Source organism: Gouania willdenowi, chromosome 15, assembly GCF_900634775.1.
Source record: "Gouania willdenowi chromosome 15, fGouWil2.1, whole genome shotgun sequence".
In the NCBI taxonomy this organism is placed as follows: Eukaryota; Metazoa; Chordata; class Actinopteri; order Blenniiformes; family Gobiesocidae; genus Gouania; species Gouania willdenowi.
This window is the reverse complement of record NC_041058.1, coordinates 34,354,241-34,377,167: the sequence shown is the minus strand read 5'-3', so window position 1 is coordinate 34,377,167 and position 22,927 is coordinate 34,354,241. Positions and strand designations below refer to the sequence as shown.

Sequence of the window (22,927 nt, the reverse complement as noted above, 5' to 3'; positions counted from 1 at the left end):
TGTATGTCACATGCAATTAAACCAGGGAAATCACACGCTATTTTACTTTGCACCCACAAATAAACCCCTTTATAACACTACAGAGTATGTACACCTCTTTGTACATCCAAACCTTCAAACACATACTAATTTGGCCATAATTGACAACTCTACTTAAGTTCCCACAATATGAATACATACTTCCGACGGGCACTGTACTAGTATAGTTAAATGTGCAAAGGAAACTGAATGATTATTTCATTTCAACCATATAAATTCTAACTTTTATTTATTTTTTATTGCTTATATGCTTTTGTACATGTACTCTTATCATGTACCAAACAACACTATAAGTAATGAATAAGTATTTATAATGTGTACACATTATTGGCAACTTCTATCATAGTGGGGCCACAAAAATGTGTTTGTTTTGATCAGAGGGTCACATGATCAACATTCATGTCATCATTAGAATAATGAGCGATCTTTGCATTAATACAGGAAAGAACAAAGAGTTTTTACCGTAATGTTGCATATTTTTCTGAGTAATTGTGTGTATTACTGTTGCTTTTTGCTCATTTTTGTAGTAGTTTTGAGTGTTTTTGGAGTATTTTCTGTTTTTATCTTTTACTGTATTTTCCTGCAATGTTGTAATTGTTTGTGTTATCTTGCTCTTGTTTTGTGTATTTTTCTGTCATTTTGTACATTTACTTTAGGGGCTGCATAACATTTGACCAAGGGCCGCATTTGGCCCCCAAGTAGCCAGTTGCTTATATCTGCACTAGTACATGTTGTATTAATGTATTTTTCTATTATCTATATTATTATAGTTGCTATCAGTGAACATGACCGTAAATGGAGTCAGTCGAAAACGCAAGGCATGATGGGAAATGTTTCAAGGCAGTCATGAATAGGCTTGGGCATAAGCTTACCTTCTAGCTGAAGTGCTAAAATCAGGAGCCTGTGATGACAGAATTAGCTTACTTGCTAAATGCATTGCCGGTCCACACTAGGGGTGTAAATCACCAGATTCATCACGATACGATACAATGTCGATATGTTTTGGATGGACCTCACTGCACCTCTCACTGCACCTCTCACTGCACCTCTCACTGCACCTCTCACTGCACCTCTCACTGTAGTAATTGAGTTTAGAGTTTTGAAAATGTGACAGCTGGTTGGACAAACGCTTGTTAGCGACAGAAAAAAAACTGTAACTGATAACACTAGAAACTAAGTAATCACACTTTTACAAATAATATTCAATAATTATAACGTTTTATGTTTACGCGATCATCAAAATTGGTTCCTTAACCCAATTGGTCTGTAATGCTGCTGAGTAACCTCATACACACACACACACACACACACACACACACACACACACACCACACACACACACACACACACACACACACACACACACACACACTCAACTTTTGTCATGTTCATTATTTGCCAGTTTAAACTAATTGTTCCAAAATTAACACTTTGACCCCTTTGTTTTTTACCACTAGTTCTGTCTGTTTTTATCCACTCTAATTTGCAAATTTTAACCATTTTCTGTGGTTTTAAAATCCCATTTGACCACCTTTTCAACCATTTTTGGTCACTTTGAACCCATTTGTTTCTGATTCATTAGTGGTGAAATAACTGATGCATTTTTGTGTTCATTTTTTACTTTTTCATGTAATCATTACTGCAATGACGTCATCAGGATAATTTAAATTAGGGTAATTACACTTTTATTTTGACATACATTTTTGTTAAACAATGTGTTTCTTTTTTATTATTATTATTCATTTCGTTTCCACAGTTAAAAAAAAAAAAAAGATAAAATATTTTTTTTAAAAAAAGCTGTATTTTAAATCATTTATGTGGAAAATGCAGAGAATTGGGAAGAAAATTTTATTTTTTAGAGGTTCTCAACCTTGGGTCAGGACCCCATTTAGGGTCTTATTTTCACCTTTTTTCTGTAACAACACCAAAGTTTTAACTTTTAACCTATTTTCATCACTTTTTCTTGCAATATTTTACTCTTTGAAATGTTTTTTTGCTACATTACACCCATTTCTGACACTTCTCCATCAAAATGTAATGTCTTTTCTGCACATTTATTACCACTTTCTAGACATGTTCAGCACTTATAAACCCTTTACACTACTTTTCCACCTAATGTCACATATGTTTTTTGTTGTTTTTTTTTTAAGCAGAACTGAGTAAATTTTTTACCTTAATAAATCCTTCTCGTAGTCCCTCTGAGGGTACTACACGTGTTTATGGGGTGATTGGAGGGTCTTTATCTCCCCCTGTTGTCTCTGGCCAGAAAAACCACGCTTGCAACTTTCCCTGCCTCCGACACGGTACCAGTCTCTAAGCGCAAGTTACTTAGCTCTGCTTTAATTCCAAATATGCAAATAGTACAAGGCTGATGCTGTCTAACAAATTAATTGCACAATATTGAATACAATATAGAATTGAAGATTTTGCGGAAGCAAAATAATAATGAAGAATAGAAAAAAAAATAATGACATTCAAAATGGAGTGAGAAGAAGCAAGGCTTTATATAAAAAATCTCTTCCCTCACCCTCCGCGGGCGGGTCTCTTTTTTCCTCCAAGCTCGGGTCCTCTACCAGAGGCCTGGGGAGCTTGAGGCTTCTGCGCAGTATCTTGCTGTTCCTAGAACTGCACTTTTCTGGACCGAGATGTCTGATGTATTTCCTGAGATCTGCTGGAGCCACTCCTCCAGTTTGGGGGTCACTGCCTCGAGTGCCCCAATGACCACGGGCAACCACTTCACCCTCCAGGTTTTCTCCAACTCTTCTCTGAGCCCCTGGTATTTCTCTAGTTTCTCGTGTTCCTTTTTCCTGATGTTGAAGTCGCTTGGTATTGCTATGTCGACCACAACGGCTTTCCTCTGCTCTTTGTCCACCACCACAATGTCTGGTTGGTTCTCCATTACCATTCTGTCCGTCTGGATCTGGAAGTCCCACAGGATCTTAGCTCGGTCATTCTCTACCACCTTTGGAGGTGTTTCCCACTTTGACCTTGGGGTTTCCAGCCCATACTCTGCACAGATGTTCCTGTACACTATACCAGCCACTTGGTTATGGCGCTCCATGTAAGGTTTCCCTGCCAGCATCTTACACCCTGCAGTTATGTGCTGGATTGTCTCATTGGCCTCTTTGCACAGTCTACACCTGGGGTCTTGTCTGGTGTGATAGATCTGGGCCTCTATTGCTCTGGTGCTCAAGGTCTGCTCCTGTGCAGCCATGATGAGTGTCTCTGTGCTGTCCTTTAGTCCGGCTCTGTCTAGCCATTGGTAGGATTTCTTGATATCCGCCACTTCAGTTATGTTTCGGTGGTACATCCCGTGTAGGGGCTTGTCCTCCCATGATGGAACCTCCAGCACCTCATCTTCTGTTCCCCATTGTCTGAGACATTCACTGAGCACGTCATCTGTTGGAGCCTTGTCCTTGATGTACTTATAGATCTTGGATGTTTCATCCTGGATAGTGGCTCTCACACTCACTAGTCCTCGTCCTCCTTCCTTCCGGCTAGCGTACAGTCTCAGAGTGCTGGATTTGGGGTGGAACCCTCCGTGCATGGTTAGGAGCTTTCGTGTCTTAACATCTGTGGTCTGTATCTCATCCTTTGGCCAGCTTATTATTCCTGCAGGGTATCTGATTACTGGCAGGGCGTAGCTGTTTATTGCCCGGGACTTGTTCTTGCCATTGAGCTGGCTTCTTAGGACCTGCCGTACTCCTTGGAGGTATTTGGCCGTAGCCGCTTTCCTTGTCACCTCTTCGAGGTTGCCATTTGCTTGTGGGATTCCGAGGTACTTGTAACTGTTCTCAATGTCTGCTATTGTTCCTTCTAGGAGTGAGACCCCTTCTGTGTGGACGACCTTCCCTCTCTTAGTCACCATCCGACCACACTTCTCTAGTCCGAATGACATCCCAATGTCTGTACTGTATATCCGGGTGGTATGGATCAGTGAGTCGATGTCTCGCTATATATATATATATATGTCAGGTTCTGTTTATTTTAACCCTTGGGTCCTCTTTTTTTCTGTCTTTGTTTATTTGGTTTGTGTTAACTCTCGTCTGTGTTTCAGGGATTCCTGTTTGTGGCTCCACCCCTCAGTGATGTCTGTGTGCTTGGTTGGTGATTGATTAGCTCCCTCGTGTTTTCACCCAGGTGTGGCCCATTCCCAATCAGGCCTCCTCCACTATTTAGCTGAGTGTTTGGACACAGTATGACTGTGGGATCATTGTCAATGTTAAGGTGTGTGTTGTTGTCAGGTTGTCTCCCTACTGTTCCTGCTCCCCTTTGGATTAAAATTTTTGTTTTGTGATTTGAGAATAAAACATGGACTTGTTCCAAGAACGCTATGCAGTGATCCTGCCTCCTTCTCTCTCTGCATTTGGGTCCTCACCAACACCAAACCATAACAATATATATATATATATAGCTTTTGAAGTTATGTTCCCCTCTTCATTGATAACCTCCTTCCTGATTCCTAAATACTTTTTTATGTTTTCTGGTAATTGTCTGTTTTTTTTGCCTAATACATGATGATTGCTGTTTGGTAAGATACTGCAGTGGCTGAGAAGTCCAAAACACATTTACAAATATCACAACTCTTTAACAAATGACCGCAACACTTTTATAAATGCCACAACAAATTTACAATTTTGAAAACAAATATAAATAAAAATCTATAAAAAATACACATGTTTAACAAATGCTGAGAAAGATTTACAAAGGCACGTTGTAATTTTAAAATTGTTTCCATTATTGGTTTATTAGTTTTGACCTTTTGCAAAATTGTTGCAGTAGTTAATTTGTTGCAGTAATTTGTTATTTTGTTGCGGTCATTTGTAAATGTGTTGCGGTTGTTAATGTGAAATCACAAGTGAAAAGGGGGGATTATTTTCAAAATAAAATACTCTGTGTTCAAGGCAGTAATTCCATCCATTGACGGAGGTTACCCCTGTCAGAGGAAAACACTGACCTTCCGGGACCTCCAGGGGGCCCACTTCACATATTTGAAGTCAAGAAGACCAGACCTTTCCGTTGATACCACGCTTGGCCGGATGCGAGCACTTTCTCAGTCTCGTCTCGGACTCGGAAGCATTTTGACTCGGTCTCGTCTCGGACTCGGGATTTTCCCTCAAAACCGTTGGAGACCAGCACTAATTCCTGCTATTTTTAAACTTTTTTATAATGTGATAATAACACAGAGAAGAACGGGGAAAAATAATCTTTTTTATTCTTTAATCCACCCTGTATAATGACCACAACCTTCCTTAATGCGACTGAGTGACATGTGTGTGACACAAGCAGGAGAGAGAGGCGGAGCTAACCATGTCCGCTAACTTGTTGGTTGTGAAATTTGGTTTCACGAATCACAAAAAATACATTTGTAAAAGCACAACTCTGTGGTGTGTAGGTGACCAGACATGTTATTTATTGGCAGAAATGCTTTTAAACACTTGCTGTACATTCAGCTGACATAAAAATCTTGTTTTCAAATATGTAGAATAATTGTGAATGTATCAGTGGCAGTAGTAGTTTTAATGTTTTAGTTAATTTTTTGTAGGCACCTTTTTTGAGTACAGAAAAATGTACTCAGAGTAAAAGTTACTTTGTTTTATTTGTTGTTTTTGTTTTTGTTTTTTGTTTTTTGTTTTGGGGGGGGGGGGGCATCTCTCCCATGCAATAAAAAAGTACAAAGATGTGTATAAAGTTAAGAAAACTTATTAAAAAAAAACACCTTTTCAAAATAACGTGCATGAGAACAAGACATGGTGTGGCTAACCTGGATAAATAAAATAAAATAAATGTCAATTTGATGAGGTAGGTGTTTGTGTCAATACATCCAATGTGTCAGAGCATCCAATAAAACATTTTCCAGTAAGAGAATAAATCCCATCTTCAGAAATCTCTGAAATATGCATTTAAAACAAACTGTAATGAACAGATTACATTGATTATGCATAAACTGTTTATAAACATCAAAAAAAACATTCAAAAAATGCTAAATGGGATTATGAGAGGTGCTTGTGTCAGAGCCAGTGTTGGGAACATTACTTTAAAAAAGTAGTTATAGCTACTCACTACTTGATCCAAAAAGTAACTGAGTTAGTAATTTAATTACTCTATAATAAAAGTAACTCATTACCAATAAAAGTAACTATTTGTGTTACTGTAAAAAATAAATAAATAAATAAAAAGTTGCTATATGTCAGATAAGTAATTTTTTAGATGCGTGAGGTGCTTCATTAAATTAGAGTTGTTTACAACAGATGTGGACAAAGTCTTCTCTCCTGGATATAATGAACACTTCACATGTACGTTCTTGTCTTTGACCATAATTAATATAAAGTAGTGTTTGTATTGTCACCTTAAAAATGACAACTTTTCATCAGATTGTTCCACGCTCACCATCTCTGCTGATTCATCAAATCTGTAGTGTGTGTGTGCGTGTGTCGCACAGTGTAAAAACACTGGCTCTGATTGGCTCCCATGAAACATGACGCCGCCTTAGCCAATCATAATCTCTCACCTTGTTTTTAACCCACCTCCTCACTACAGCTGTGTATGAAGCCAGGGGTGTTTTCAGATAACAGTTTATTCAACCAGTGCATGTAAAGCACCACATTTAACGTTCAGTAACGATAACAGCGTTGTAACGGCATAAAAAGTAATTAGATTACCCCGTTACTGGAAGAAGAAAAAACAAAAATCTGTTACCTAACACCGTTATTCCAAACACTGGTCAGTGCAGACATTTACAACTAACAGAACCGTTCTTCAGGGGCCTCATTTATAAACAATGTTTGGGACTCATGAAAAAAAAAAATGTTTCCACCTCCACTGCAGCTCTGACCCTGCCGTACGCACAAAATCATGAGAAACTCCGCCCCCAACAGGAGAAGGATGAAATTAAAGACAACTCTGTGAAAGTAATATAGTTGTGTGAAATAATCGAACATTGCACATTTCACAACACATATCATATGAAGGATCATAACATAATCACTAGAGCGAACATGGGTTCGTCTGTGAACGTTCACATTTACAGACCTTAGAGTCACTGTTAGCTTATCAATAAACAGGAAGAGATTCATCACCTTTATAATAAGTGCTGACTAGGCACTGGGAGTGAGGTCCAAGGCCAAGACAGGCTGACTTGATAATAATGTATCATGTTTTTCTGCAGTCAGTGTCTTCTCCTCGTCCTTCTCTCTCTGCTCTGTTTCAGGTGAAGCTGATGATGTCACTTCCTGATCTGTGGTTCACAGCTCAACTAGTCTGGAACACTCTGATGTTCTATCTCTCTATCCTGTTCTGTTGGTCCTTCTGTCCACTAACCACAACCAGTCCACGCAGATGGCTGCCCACTGTCGCTAAATGCTTGTTCTGTTACGGGGCGGGTAAGAGCTTAGGGGCAGATGACAAAACACGGAGACAGAACTTCTTGTTATGAATTTTATATTTTGATAAGCGCATTGAGATGACTTTGTTGTAAATTGCACTATACAAATAAAGAAGAATTTAATATATTTGACAAAAAATAAGGATTATATTAATAATAATAATGATAATGATCATTATTATTATTATTATTGTAATTATAATCACATGATCATTGTGCAAAACTGTTGAACAATTGGCTGCAACACCTGCAGCTGTTATAAAAAGGAATGTGCACACAATGCGTAAAGACGGACAGTGGCTTATCAGGCACTGATTTACGAGGTGCACGGGAAACTCTGGAGGGAGAGGATCTACATAGACCAGAGAAATCTATAGGCAGGACCAGGACCACCCCATGAGGGTGAGGTGCAGTGGAAAACAAGGTGCTGCGGAGCCCCGGCCTGCACTCACCACCAAGGGACTGATGAAAAATATGGTTTTACTTGAAAATAAATATTGTAATTTATGTTAGCGTGCCGGATTTATTTTATTCTGCAACAGAAACTATTTCAAATGTAGCAAAGAACTGTTACTTGAAACCAAATGTAAGTAAAAGTAAAATTACAGATTTTAGAAAGTACTCAAAAAAGTAGAAGTACACAAAAAAGCTACTCAATTACAGTAACGAGAGTAAATGTAATTCGTTACTTTCCACCCCTGGTATCAGCGGACAGGTTTTTTTTTTTTTTAACTTTGTGAATAGTCCTTATTGCTCTTTTCTGCAGAATAGTATGTGACTGTAATGAAGTTTTGTAATTTCCCAAATCTCAGCACAGTAATGTAAATAAGACCAAGTGAACAGTAGAGTGTGCAAAGAGAATTATGATCCAATAATTATTTTGCTTTGTATATGACTGCAATGCTTCTTGAAACTGTACATGTTTGATGTGTGGTTTCCAACTCATCTACTGTAACCCCAAGAAATGTATTTTCATTCACTCTTTTAAATTCAACCCCATCTAATTCTAATCACACCTTGTGTTCTCTGTGCTTTTGCCAAACAACATGACACTTAGTCTTACTTACATTTAATGATAATTTATTCTGGTCAAACCATATCTTTAGTTTTTTTCATTTCCTCGTTTATTAACTGTTTACACTTGTTTAATGTTTTCTCCTGAACCAAATATATTTATATTATCGGCAAAACTGACTAATCTTAACCACCTAAATACTTTACACATCCTTGATATACAAGATAAACAATTTGGGGCCCAATACTGACCCCTGGGGGACCCCGCAAGCAATATCCAAATATCCAGAGCAGTGTGATGTTTATCTGTTAACCCTAAACTCTGAAAATAGTTAGTTTTTCCAAAAATGCATCAATTCTATTGTTGAAAAGCGTTTCCAATATTTTGGAGAATTGTCGCAGGTGTGTAGTTTGTAAAGTTGTGCTTGCTCCCAGTTTTGTATAGAGGAATAACCTTAACAATTTTCATCTGTTTTGGAAAAGTACCAGTTTGAAAAGATAAATTGCAGATGTTTGCAAATGGCTTTGATACCCCCTCGATGACCTGTTTAATTCATAATAAATCAATGCCATTGCAGTCTGTAGATGTTTTATTTTTACACTTTTTTACTGTTGATAATTTCATTTTCCTCTTTTGCTTTCAGGAATATTGACCCATTATTAGGGATGTATCGATTCATTCAACTCCCGATACAATTTGATTCACGATACTGGGTTCACGATACGATTCTCTCACAATTTATTTTACAAAATGGGAATGTAGACAAATGATGATTGTAAAATATTCCTGTACTATTTTCCTTTTATTTTTCATTGTCAAAATAATCCCTTGATAAACTATTCAAAACAATGCAATATAACTAAATAAATAAAGGAATAATACAAATGAAGAAGATGCCTATTAATTTAAATTCTGGTTCTATAGTAAACAATGCAAAACTGCATAATAGTTCTTTTTCTTTCTAAAAGTGCAACTGAAAATGTATTTTGTGCTTTAACAATTGGACTTAAAAAAAAAAAAAAAAAAACAGTGTTTGCCCTGTATTTAGGTCAGATATTTATTTGGACCAGCAGAGGGCGCTGGTGACCCAGTGGTTGGTTGGCATGCAGATATTCTGTGCAGTTAAGAAGAGATGCTATGCTAGCAGACTGAGTTAATAGAAAAACGTGACTTTTACAGATATTCACGTAATATTAGAGATATTCTTTCGGTGCTAATGAGGTAATGAATCATTTATGAACATGTTTAAAAGTAGAAGGCGACCAGAAAGAAAGTAGTAGCAGATTCCGCCCGCCGCCTCAGCATTTGAACAAGAGAAGGATAATAATGCTGTTTAAAAAAAGTATTGCGATTCAATTTTCAGAAATTCAATATCAACCGTGATACCTATGAATCGATTTTTAACTGCCTTACGATTAATCGTTACATCCCTACCCATTATTGTCACTCTAACCTCTTTTTAACCATATTTCATGCATATTTTGCCATTTTAACCACATTCACCATCTGTCATGCCCATAATCTGCCAGTTCAACTATTTGTTCCAATATTGACACTTTTAACCCTTTTTCACACACTTTTTCTGTCCATTTTCCCACTTTAATTTGGAACTTTTAACCAATTTCTGTGGTTTTTAAAATCCCATTTCACATCCTTTTCCACCACTTTTGGTCACTTTATACCATTTTATTTCTGATTAAAACAAGGATTTCCATCTTTAAGATGACTATATACCATGGCCCAAAACATAATAATATGTAATAACTTCCTGGATAACAGTGGATATATTTGGGGGTTGTGGGCTGAACAGGTTGAGAACCACTGGTTCAGTGGAGGACTGAAGGACCAATGGCTGACGTACAGTCAATGAATTCAAGCCAACTGCTTTGTCTTCACACTTTAAAGAATACAAACCAACTCTTTGTCTGTGATGATGAGTTGTTTCCCACTCTTTGACCTTTTCTTTTCTTTTTTCTCCAGCCGTTCCTTTGAAGCGCTCTGGTCCAGGTCAGGGAACAAAAGCTTTGTCCTTCCAGGAATGTTGGCATGCTCGCTGCCTTTCAGAATTTCTCATTTAGACAAACCTCCATTCAACGTTCCACAAGAATGTTAGCGGTTCTTTCCATGATAGTTTGAGAAGTGGGGAGGATACATGCTAATCCCCTTAATCTGGCCTTTCTCCCGCATGCATCCACAGTGAGGCAGAGACCCTAGAGGCTAATCCTGTCAGAGCAACAAAGGCATTAAAGGTTTACACTGAGCAGGGGAGCTGCTACTCACTCCTTTGTCTCACTTTATGTTGCTTTGCTGCTCCTCAGAGGGATTTGAAGGTAAAGTTGGCCAATGTTTTAGTGACGAGCAGAGCAGAGAGTGACTGACAGGCTGAGACGATTACTGGACATTTGGGTTCCCAATCAATCATGGCAGGAGATCCATATGAAGTTCTTTAAAGTTATTTAAAGAGAAATAATGGATGGAAATTAACACTGAGAAATGCTTTTTTATATGCATGAATACACTTTCATTATTAGTTTTTCCAAATTACAAACAAGATCACTCAGAGAGCTGGATTCTGAAGTGTTAGATCTGCTCTTTTCCAGATGTTGTCAGTGATCCTGATCATTCACACTTTAAAACAGTGGTTCTCAACCTGTTTAGCCAGCTACCCCCAAACTAAAGGTTCCAGGGACCGGGGACCCCCACTGTAGTCAACAAAATGATGGTCCATTGTTCTATGAATCTGTGATAACCACATTTATTTATTCATCTGAATAATATCCACTGTTATCCAGGAACGTTTAATATTATTATAGTCATCTTAAAGATGGAAATCATGGTTTTAATCACTAATAAAATGGTTCAAAGTGACCAAAATTGGTGGAAAAGTTGGTGAAATGGGATTTAAAAAACCACAGAAATTGGTTAAAAGTTGCAAATTAGAGTGGATAAAAACAGACAGAAAATGTGATAAAAAAGTGTCCAAAGTGTCAATAATGGAACAGTTAGTTTAAACTGGTAAATAATGGGCATGACAAAAGGTGAATGTGGTTAAATTGGCAAAAAATGGGGGAAAAAAAGAAAAAAATTGGCTGAAATTGTTTGAAAAATATTCTTAGTTTCTTGCGTCCCCAAATGGGGTCATGACTCCAAGGTTGAGAACCCCTGTTTTAAAGGATTGGAACGTGTTTGTGCTGCTGTTTAAAATGAAACTTGTGACTACATCATGTAATGCACAAAGTGACCAGCAGGAGCTGCTGCAGAACCAGTTCCAACAGGTGATTTATGAAGGTTTCAAACTGATCCAGAATACTGATCATATGGATCATCACCAAAATATAATAACTTGTTCATCACATTTATGATATTTCTTGTAAATTTTGTTTAAATCTGTCATTTTTCTTTTTTTTTTTTCTTTTAGTTAAACTCTTCACAGACAAGTACATACATAAAAATCCTGTGTTAATGCTCCGATTGGTCATTATTATTCTAATACTGACACGCCCCTCTGCGCTTGCCTTAGGACAGTTTCCCTCCCATTGCTATTATGATAGCTGTGTTCATCGCCATGACAACTGTTGTGATGGTGATGAATATTATTTTATGGAGACGGTGTCTGTCCCCCGACCCATATTTCACAATGATTTTAACATAAAATCAAATAAAAGAGCTATCAATTATAAAAATCTGAAAAAAATTAAAATCTCAAATCTAGAAACACCAAAACATAAAACCATTAGATGTGCTCTATTAAATATTAGATCACTGAGATCCAAATCTCTACTAACTTTGATTTATTCTGTTTAACTGAAACATGGCTGTATCAAGATGAATATGTTAGTTTAAATGAAGCCACTCCTCCCAGTCATTTAAATACTCATATGCCACGAGACATAGGCCGTGGAGGTGGTGTAGCAGCTATTTATCATTCCTCTCTCCTAATCTATCCTAAACCAAAGGCCAGTTACACTTCCTTTGAAAGCCTGGTTCTAAATTTATCTCATACCAAATCAAAAACCTGCCAGCCAGTCTTATTTGTGATAATTTACCGTCCTCCAGGCCCTTATTCTAAATTTCTATCAGAATTCTATGAGTTTATATCAAACTTAGTCCTCAGTTCTGATAAAATACTGATAGTAGGAGATTTTAATATCCATGTGGACAAAGATAGTGATAGCCTGAGCTCAGCCTTTATGTCCCTAATAGACTCAGTTGGCTTTTTTCAAACTATTAATGAAGCTACTCATCGTTTAAATCATACTCTTGATCTTGTTCTAACATATGGCCTTGATATTAATGAACTAAAAGTCTACCCTGAAAATCCTCTGCTATCAGATCACTTTTTAATATCTTTTAACATTATCCTAGAGGATCTCGCACTGTGCAATAAAATAGTTACGAGTAGAAATCTGTCCAATAGTGCTGTGGCTAAATTTAAAGAGGCCATTCCTGCTGCCTTCAACTCAGTGCACCATCCAATAAATAACTATGATATTAATTATAACCCCTCTCAACTGGATCTGCTTGTCGATAGCTCTGCTAGTCTACTAAAATCCACCTTGGACTCAATTGCCCCATTGAGGGAAAAAACTATTAAACGTCAGAGGAAAGCTCCGTGGTTTAGCTCTGAAACTCACACACTCAAACAAACAACCCGTAAATTAGACAGAATGTGGCGCTCCAATAAAACAGAGGAGTCATAAATACTCTGGCAAGAAAGCCATAGTAAATACATGACAGCCTTACGACATAGTCGATCTACATACTACTCCTCACTAATTGAAGAAAATAAAAATAATCCGAGGTACCTTTTCAGCACTGTAGCCAGGCTAACACAAAGTCAGAGCTCTATTGAGCCCATGATTCCTCTAGCCCTCAGCTGTGAGGACTTTATGACATTTTTTAACCATAAAATTCACAAGATTAGAGATAAAATTAGCCACTCCCTGCCTTCACCTGGGCCTGCTGTACCATTAAATGTAAATAGGCCTAACCTAAACTGTTTCACACATATAGGACTTCAGGAACTTAACTCTATTATTTCATCCTCCAAACCATCGACCTGCCTTTCAGATCCGATCCCAACTAAGCTGTTTAAAGAAGTTGTTCCCCTGGTCTGCCCATCTTTGTTGGAGACAATAAATATATCCCTATCAATAGGCTACGTGCCACAGTCCTTTAAAGTAGCTGTAATCAAACCCCTTCTCAAAAAACCTACTCTTGATTCCAGCACTTTAGCAAACTACAGGCCTATATCTAATCTTCCTTTTATTTCAAAGATTCTTGAGAAAGTTGTGGCGGCTCAGCTCTGTGACTTCCTTCAAAACAACAGCCTGTTTGAGGACTTCCAGTCAGGTTTTAGAGCTCAACACAGCACAGAGACTGCTTTAGTTAAAGTAACTAATGATCTACTCTGGGCTTCAGATGAAGGACGACTCTCAGTGCTGGTTTTATTAGATCTTAGTGCAGCTTTTGACACTATAGATCACTATATTCTACTAGAGAGATTAGAGGAATTACTTGGAATCACAGGAACTGCCCTAAACTGGTTTAAGTCCTACCTATCTGATAGGTACCAGTTTGTACACGTGAATAATAAGTCTTCTGTGTACACTAAAGTAAGCTACGGGGTTCCTCAGGGCTCTGTGCTAGGTCCAATCCTCTTCTGTATCTATATGATCCCCCTTGGTAATGTTATGAGAAAATACTCTGTTAACTTTCACTGCTATGCTGATGATACCCAACTGTATGTATCAATGAAGCCAGGTGAGAAAAATCAGCTATCTAAACTTGAGGCCTGTCTAAAGGACATTAGGGCCTGGATGGACCAAAATTTTCTTCTTCTTAACTCAGACAAGACTGAGGTCATTGTACTGGGCCCATGACACCTTAGAGAAACCTATGCTAGCCTAACTGCCCTAGATGGCATTACTCTGGCACGAAGCACAACTGTTAGAAACCTTGGGGTTCTATTTGATCAGGATTTATCCTTCAACTCTCACATAAAACAAACTTCAAGAACTGCCTTCTTTCATCTCCGTAACATTGCTAAAATCAGATCTATCCTGTCTCAGGGCGACGCCGAAAAACTAGTCCATGCTTTTGTTACCTCTAGACTGGATTATTGTAATTCTCTTTTAGCAGGCTGCCCGAGCAAGTCGCTTAAGACACTTCAGCTGGTTCAAAATGTTGCAGCCCGTGTACTGACTAAAACTAGGAGAAGAGATCACATTACTCCTGTATTAGCCTCTCTGCATTGGCTTCCCATAAAATATAGAATAGAATTCAAGATTCTTCTTCTCACTTATAAAGCCTTAATGGACAGGCACCAGTCTATCCTCTTTGGTAAAGCTTTTAGTTAGGAACCAGCTCATAATTAAGATGCAATAGGCATAGACTGCCGGTGGGGGGGTCTGGCATGCTCGGTTGGAGAGAGGTTGGAGAGGGCGTTAAGAGAGAGGTCATTTAGGTTAGAGAGGGTCCCATTTATCTCTCTAACACTCCCTCTATGTCTGCTTCTTCCCTTGTGTGTTTGCTCCTGTACTCCTTCTGGCTTTTGTCTTGCAGGTCCGTGGGATCCTCAGTGTGGAGTTACAGAGACTCAACAACTCTGTCTCCACCCTTTCCTCTGCACACACCCAACACAGCATAACGTGGATGGCTGTTCATCATAGGAATGGGATCCACACAAGGTTCCTGCTGCTTAACAGAAGGTTTTCCTTGCCGCCATGATGAATTCATGTTGGGTGTGGGATACATATGTATGTGTATATACGTATATATGCATATGTGTGTATCCATAAAATGAAGAGTCCGTCCTTAAGACTGCTCTACTGTAAAGTGTCTTGAGATACCATTGGTTATGATTTGGCGCTATACAAATAAAGATTGATTGATTGATTGATTGTTGATCATGTGACCCTCAGGTCAGATAAAAGTTGCCATGTCTGATGTATGAAAAGCTGGTGTCATTTGTGTGTAAGTCACAGATGAATAACGTTGTTTCCCATGGTATTATAACATGTTTAATTGATACATTTGCAGTAGATTATTTTGTGAACAGGTTTTAAAGTCCAGTGAGTGTAGAGAGGAGGCGAGGGCAGCGTACAGGTGAGAGCTGTCCAACCGCAGGCTGTAAACGGGACTGCTCACGTGATCTGAGCTCAGCTGGAAGGACTGAGGAGGAAACACAGCAGCCAATCAGGACAAAGCAGAGGAAACACAGCAGCCAATCAGAACAAAGCAGAGGAAACACAGCAGCCAATCAGAACAAAGCAGAGGAAACACAGCAGCCAATCAGAACAAAGCAGAGGAAACACAGCAGCCAATCAGAACAAAGCAGAGGAAACACAGCAGCCAATCAGAATGAATTGTAATTGATTTCAGATAATTCATTTTGTAACTGTAATTGGCACGAAAATTCTATTGAAACTGTTCATTAGAATGTAATTAAACCTGGTGAACCATGTTACGGTTGTGATTAATTGTAATTGAACTTTAGTAATTGAGAATGTAATTGTAATTGACTTTCAGGGAAAATGTAATTGGAAAAAATGTCGGTCATCGTAATCGTAACTGAGTTGAAACTGAACATTGATAATTGAAGATGTAATTGTAATTGAAAAATGTAATTGACCCCAATCGTTGTTTGTGATACAGTAGACCAGGGTTGGGGTCAATTATAATTGTAATTGCATAAGTGATAATTACAATTGTAATTAGAATTGTAATTGAAAAATAACGGTTGCTGTTGTAATCATAATTGAATTGTAATTTAGTTCAGAAAATTGACTTTGTAATTGTAATTGGCATGTAAATTCTATTAAAATTATTATAATTCCATGTCGTACACATACGTAGTTAATAATTTCTAAATGAGAAACTAATTAGATGATAAATATTTTTGTCAATATGGTCAAACTGACCCGTTAGCATTAGAGATGCTAACAGAAAGCTAACACAAGTTTAATAAGGCTTATCTATTAAAGGCTCAATAACTGTGATTAATTGTAATTGAGAACGTAATTGACTTTAGGGAGAAAAATAATAATTGTAATTATAATTGCAATTGGAAAAAATGCTGTTCACTGTAATCATAATTGAGTTGTAATTGAACATGGATAATTGAAGATGTAATTGAGCCCAACCCTGAAGGAAAGTGGTTCACCTGAAGGCACGAGGTCTGACGTTTGTCCCACAGACGCAGCACGCCATAGTGGGAGGAGCCACTGGCGATCATGTGATTCCTGTCGGTCTGAATGCAGTACAGGGTGCTGTCATGAGGCTCCTCCCACTCCATCACACATTTCCTGTCAGACAGTAAGCGTGTTATCATGACTTTACTATAGATTAGTAATAGTAATAGTAATAGTCAGAAAATATAACACAGAAAAATAAAAAACAAATAAAGTGAAAGGAAAAACACACACAAACACTGTTCTTTCCCCGTTAATGTTAAGAAATGCAAAAAATGACTCCAAAAAGATGGAGAACAGTAACAAAAATTACATAATACAAAACAACTCAAATTACACACAAAACTACATTGCAAACACACAAAATTACCCCAGAAATGAACAAAACAACTTTAAAAACACACAAAATGACTCAGATTACAAACAAAATGGCAACAAAAATACACAAAATTACTCCAATAACACACAGACCCACAATACATATAGACATATCTACATAAAAATTCACAAAATCCAAAATAACAGAAAAATACATAAAATGATAATGAAAATGCACAAAAGGACTCCAAAAACATAGAAAACAACAGTAAAACAAAATGGGGTCATTTTGTGTGTTATTGAAGTAACTTGGTGGATTTCTATGTAAATTTCTCTGTTTAAATTGTACCGTAGATTTGTGTGTTAATAGAGTCATTTTGTATGTGTTTTGGAGGTGTTTTGTGCATATAATTTTGAATGCTTGTAATGTAGTTTTGTGTGTTTTTGTATATCCGTGGAGTCATTTTGTGCATTTTAATGGCCCATTTTACATATTTTTCTGTGTTTTGTTTGTTTTTAGTAAATAGCAACAAAGCGCAGCATCCTTGGATCTCCGTTTCAAACCAGTGTAGAAAGTGTGGATGTCAAACTACAAACCAGTCTTTAAATCATGTTGATAGGCCAAATAAAAGTGGAGTTATGAGGGAAACGTGCAGGGAGACGCTGCACAGCACGTCTAAAACAAAAGCGAAAGAAAGAACCACAAGAAACGTCTCATTATAGCTGTTTCCTATTGGTTGAGAAGAAGAATGCCATTGTCCAATCATAATGTCCACATACAGCGGGAATTTTGTTTTCAAGCGACAGGTAAACAGAGACGGAGAAAGAGAGGGTGAGATTTGAAATAATAGTGATTATTACTGTGATTTGACTGTTTAGTTAGTGTGTAGTGTCGTGTAGTGTAGTGTAGTGTCTAATATATTTGTTTATTGTTTTATATCAACACAATGAGGCACAAATAATTTGTCTTTCCAAGTATTTGTGATTCATACTTTTTTTGTAAATAGTTGTACAAAATCACCTGAGACATTGCTTCCATTTCACTGTAAATAGCTTTTTTTTTATTCATCTGTATAAAAGTTTTTAAAATATATAGTTTAGATTTGCTATACAAGCAATAAAAACGATTTGTTAAAAATGTGTGACTTTTATAGTAAAAAAATCTAACTTTTTCCCACTCAAATTTTAGTTTTTATAGTGGTTTTATATCCATGTGTTAATACAGTATGTCATATTAAAGGAAATACTTCACAGTCACATTTGGGAGGCCTCAGTAAGTAGGGAAAGTGTACAGCCGTCATGCTACAGCAGCTATAAAGACAGTGACGGCCGCTTAACGTTGCATCATTTATATTAATTTTAATGTAATGTAGTCGCCAGAGTTGTAAAAAAGATGATTGAGCTTGGATTCGAACCCTTGACCATATGCTGCCAATTGTGCTTCCTTACCTACTGCGCTGGTTAGCTAGTTAGCTGATTAGCAGGTTAGCTGTTATCTGGTTAGCAGGTTAGCTGATTAGCATGTTAACTGGTTAGCTAGTTAGCTGGTTAGTAGTTTAGCTGGTTAACAGGTTAGCTGGTTAACAGGTTAGCTAGTTAGCTGGTTAGTAGTTTAGCTGGTTAACAGGTTCGCTAGTTAGCTGGTTAGCAGGTTAGCTGATTAGCATGTTAACTGGTTAGCTGGTTAGCTATGAAGCTCTAAAATATTGATAACTAAAGAGGAACCCCCTACGCTAACACTAACATTTCCCCTCTTCTGTCCCAGGAGGAATCAGCCTCTCACATCACATCTATCTTTCTTCACTGATATTTAGCGTGTTTTCTACTCAGAACAACATGTTGGAAAGATTATCATATTGTAACAATGATCTTAGAATAAATTCTCCTGTGAATGAATAGAAAAGATATGCAAATATTGACTCCAAAAACACACAAAATGAGAAAAACAAGAACATACACAACAAAAAAAGAAATATGATGCAAAAAATAATAACACCAAAATACCACAAAGACACAAAATGGGAGAAAATATACAATATTACAAAATGACATAAATGCATAAAATGACAAATACACAAAGGGACAACACAAATACATTAAATGAGATTCAAATATACAAAACAAGAAAAACATAGAAATACACAAAATTACAACAAAAAATACTAGAAAAAACAAAATGACTACAAAGAGAAAATATGAGAGAAAAATACACAAAATGATAACAAAATTGGACAAAATGGCAACATAAACACACAAAATGAGAAAAGAAATTGCACAAAATGAGAGAAAAATATACAATAACAACAAAATAAATGGACAACAAAGATATACACATACCTGTCAAGTATTCCGTTTTGGCCGGGAAACTCCCGTATTTTATACCCCTTTCCCGCCACCTTCCCGTATTATTATTTTCCCGGGAAAAATCCCGTATTTTAATGTAATCATCATAAAAGATAGATAAAAACATTCCTCCGCCTCTCCAAACTGGACACTATCACTAACCTCGTGAGAACTGCCGCCTCACGTGATCTAGGTTGCAGACCACTTCTCGCGATAGTAGATGCAACTTCCGACAGCGGGAACAAACCCGGAAAACATCAGGAGAGATGGATGGATGTGAAGAAGGCGCTCTGGCAGAAAAAACTAAAAAGTCATGTAAATACCTTGAGAGATGGGACAGTGACTTTGCTTTTATAAAGAAGAGCAGGATGGGGTCCAATTACGCGTTCTGTATGGATTGCAACTGTGATTTTAGCATCACCCACGGAGGAAAGAGTGACGTAAATCAACACGAAAAATCCACTAAGCACAAGCGCCGGCTGGAGGCAAAGAAACATGCTCAGGGGATGTCAGCATTTGTGACAAGAAATCCCAAAGAGGAAGATGAGGTCAATAATGCGGAGGTGAAAATGGCAATGCTGTGTGCTAAAAACAACGTTGCTTTCACCTTCTGTGACGACTTCAACAAGTGTGTAGCTCAGATGTTCCCAGATTCTGCTACAGCACAAAAATACTCTGCTGGAAAAACCAAAACTACGCAAGTCATCAAAGGTAAATTGAGTCAAATTACAGTAAGTATGAATGATTATATTTTGTCTGAATGTTTTTCCTGCTTGCAATAGAAAAAGAGGCATCCCATGGGAGAACCTGATAGCCTTTAACTCTGATAATGCGAGTGTCATGAAAGGCAGACTGAAGATAAGCCAGCCCCACGTCCAGGACCTTGGCTGCATTTGTCACCTCGTACAGCTGGCCACTGGCTGTGGCATCACAGCAGCCCAGGTACCAGTCGAAGGCATCCTAGTGGAGATATACACCCACTTTGATGAAAGGTAAATGCATATAAATGAAATAGGCATGCAGTTGATATTCTTATAAACACAAATACATTTCCAACCTCCAAAAAAATTGTTTTCTATCTTTCAGTGCAAAACGCTGTGAAATATACAAAGACTTTGTAGATTTCACTGATTCAGACCACCTGAAGCTCCTCAGGTACTGCAGCACGAGATGGCTGAGTCTGATAACCTGCCTTCAGAGAGTGTTGAACCAGTGGGATGCACTACAGGTAAGGATGGTAACTCCAGCAGATGTATACACAGCTTACTATGCTACGTTTCCAATTGAACCATGAATTGCACTCTGTGTCCCGATGTAATATAGGCCTACTTTAACAGTCATGAGGAGGTGGAGAGGAGTGCCAAAGTGCATGATCTGGCAAGACATCTGTGTGATCCAATCGTGAAGACCTACTTCCTTTTTCTGAGTGCTGCTCTAAAGCCTCTATCTGAATTTAATATTGCCTTCCAGGTGGGCATCAATAACATTGAATGAACGAGTGAATAATAGAAATGAAAAATCACTTATTTTTGTTGTCTGCAGTCAGAGGGAGTACAAATTCACAGACTTGAAGATGAGACGTGCAGGCTGATCAGGAAGTTCCTGGGCTACCTCATACCAGCCAGGACCATTGTGAGTGTACCTCTCAGGGAGGTGGAGTATGGAGAAGGACAATAGTTTGCTGATGAAAAGCTCTTTATTGGAGCAGACACAAAGGCTTACATGAGAAGCATAGAGCTCCCTGTGTCAGCCAAGAAGAAACATTTTCAGTGAGTATATTACCCAGCAGTTATATACAGTAATTATATGATCTTTTGACAGTATGAGAGTTTAGGCTGTAGTGTGCCTAAATGTTGCCATTAATGCATGTTTTACTGTTATGCTGTTGTAGATCTGTGAGAAGATTCTATGAAGCAGTGCTTCAGAAGATGTTCTCCTCCTTTCCCCTTGACCACCCACTCCTGAGGGACATGAAAGTGCTGGACCCTGCTGCTCGCCTCAACATTACTCCAGGGACAGGTAGATGTTAGTCACTTCCCCATTGATAGAATTAAATATTATAATGTATAGTTTAGATCTGCCATATTCAGTCAAACACTTGTTTTTTTTCCAGTGGAAAGGCTAGGTGCCTTGTTTCCTCAGTTGAGTTTGAGTGAAGATAGGCTGAGAGAGGAACTCATTGACTACCAGGTGACAGATGGCAAGCTGCTCCCCCAAGAAAACCAAATTGACAAATTCTGGGGACTGGTAGGGAAGGATGTGAGGTTCAGTGAGCTGCCAAGACTAATGAAGGCTTTACTATGCATTCCCCACAGCAATGCCAGTAGTGAAAGGGTGTTTAGTATGGTCAGGAAGGTTGTTACTGAGAATAGGATGTCATTGGACAACAGCACTGTTTGTGCTTTACTGTCATGTAAAATAAACCAATAATAAATTCAGCCCACAAATACACTCCTTCCAAAAAAGTGTTGAAAGATACAAAGTCAGCAACAAATCGGTATAACACATTATTAGTGATTGACAGAGAACTACATGAGTAAGCATGACAAAGTATAACAAAAATATGTAATGTAAATAAAATGTAAATATCTAGTTTAAAGACAAGCAAAGTGAAATTAACTGTTAATACGCAATGTGTTGACTTGTATGTTAAATAACAAAATCTGTTTTATATACTCTTGTTTTCATTTAGGTTGTATTATAACGTAGGAATGTTCACAGCTTTTCAATGTCAACAAAGGTAGGTCGATCTGCGATTGCTCCCCTACGCAGCAGGGAGGTGATCTCTTGTAACACACGGGCCGAGAGTCAATCACGCCGGCGAAACGAGGAGGGACAGATGCAAACTGCAGCCTGTAACCCCTCAATATCGTCCAAAACACCCAAGGCAGAGCCGTGTGCGCTCTCAATCTTTCTATCCTCAGGGAGAGAGATGTCAAGTGTTCAGGTGTACCCAGTGAGAAAGGAGCCATACACCCTCTCTCTGAGGCCGCCCAACAACAACAGAGAAGCCTCCTGCACAGCAGACATTGCTTTGACATGATCTGCCCCTGGCCTTCGGCCTAGGGGCGTGAGCGATGAACACATCACTCTGTTTTGAACGTGTGTGTGGGTGCGTGCTTGTGGGCATGCAGGGGGGGGAACAGCCGAACGTCCTGCGGTCTGTCTCTCCCGAACAGCAGAGGGCCGAGCCTTGGCAGAGGGGAGGACGGGGCGAGAACAGCCCGAAAGCGCACTGGAGAAAGCAAATCAAACAAAGCTAGAAAACGAGGGAACATTGGCTTCGTCATTAGAGGAGAAGAGAGTGGTCAAACAGTCTTTTTCTTCCTCCTCGACTGCGTGCGCTGAGCAGGTTGCACCGGTGCATCAGCAGCCGTCAAAGTCACAGGGTTCCCGGACCAAGTAGGCGGACCTCAATAAGGCTGTGATGGAGCCAGCCGGAGAACGGAAGGTCTCGCTGCTTTAAGCCACGGACCCTGGGGAGCACCCTAAGGGAAAGCCCTTCGACGCACCGGTGGAGATGAGAGCGGGGGTTTCCTGGGAAGGCAGAGAAGGAGAGCCTCTGTACATCTAATGTACATCTGGGATTATAATAATAGTTTTCTCTGTCATTTTTATTTTCTCCTGCGGGACAAA

At 38.5% G+C, this 22,927-nt stretch overlaps 1 protein-coding gene and 1 long non-coding RNA gene across 5 annotated transcripts in view; one reads left to right on the top strand and one right to left on the bottom strand.

The window, feature by feature from the left end:
* Positions 1-15,437: 15,437 nt before the first annotated feature.
* fbxw4 (F-box and WD repeat domain containing 4) overlaps positions 15,438-22,927 on the bottom strand; it is a 79,755-nt gene continuing 72,265 nt past the window's right edge. For 2 of the 4 annotated variants that reach the window (XM_028468144.1, XM_028468145.1), the window contains 2 exons: positions 16,603-16,744; positions 15,438-15,611 (listed from right to left, as the gene is read on the bottom strand). In XM_028468144.1, coding sequence (XP_028323945.1) covers positions 15,450-15,611; positions 16,603-16,744 — 304 coding nt within the window. In that variant the 3' untranslated portion in view covers positions 15,438-15,449. Of the gene's footprint in view, positions 15,612-16,602; positions 16,745-19,453; positions 19,582-22,291; positions 22,829-22,927 lie in introns of those variants that run through there. The other 2 variants (XM_028468146.1, XM_028468147.1) reach the window with 2 other exon arrangements.
* On the top strand, positions 20,170-20,701 carry LOC114476552 (uncharacterized). The gene is made up of 3 exons (XR_003675612.1): positions 20,170-20,233; positions 20,378-20,519; positions 20,615-20,701. It is a non-coding gene; the product is annotated as an uncharacterized LOC114476552 (long non-coding RNA).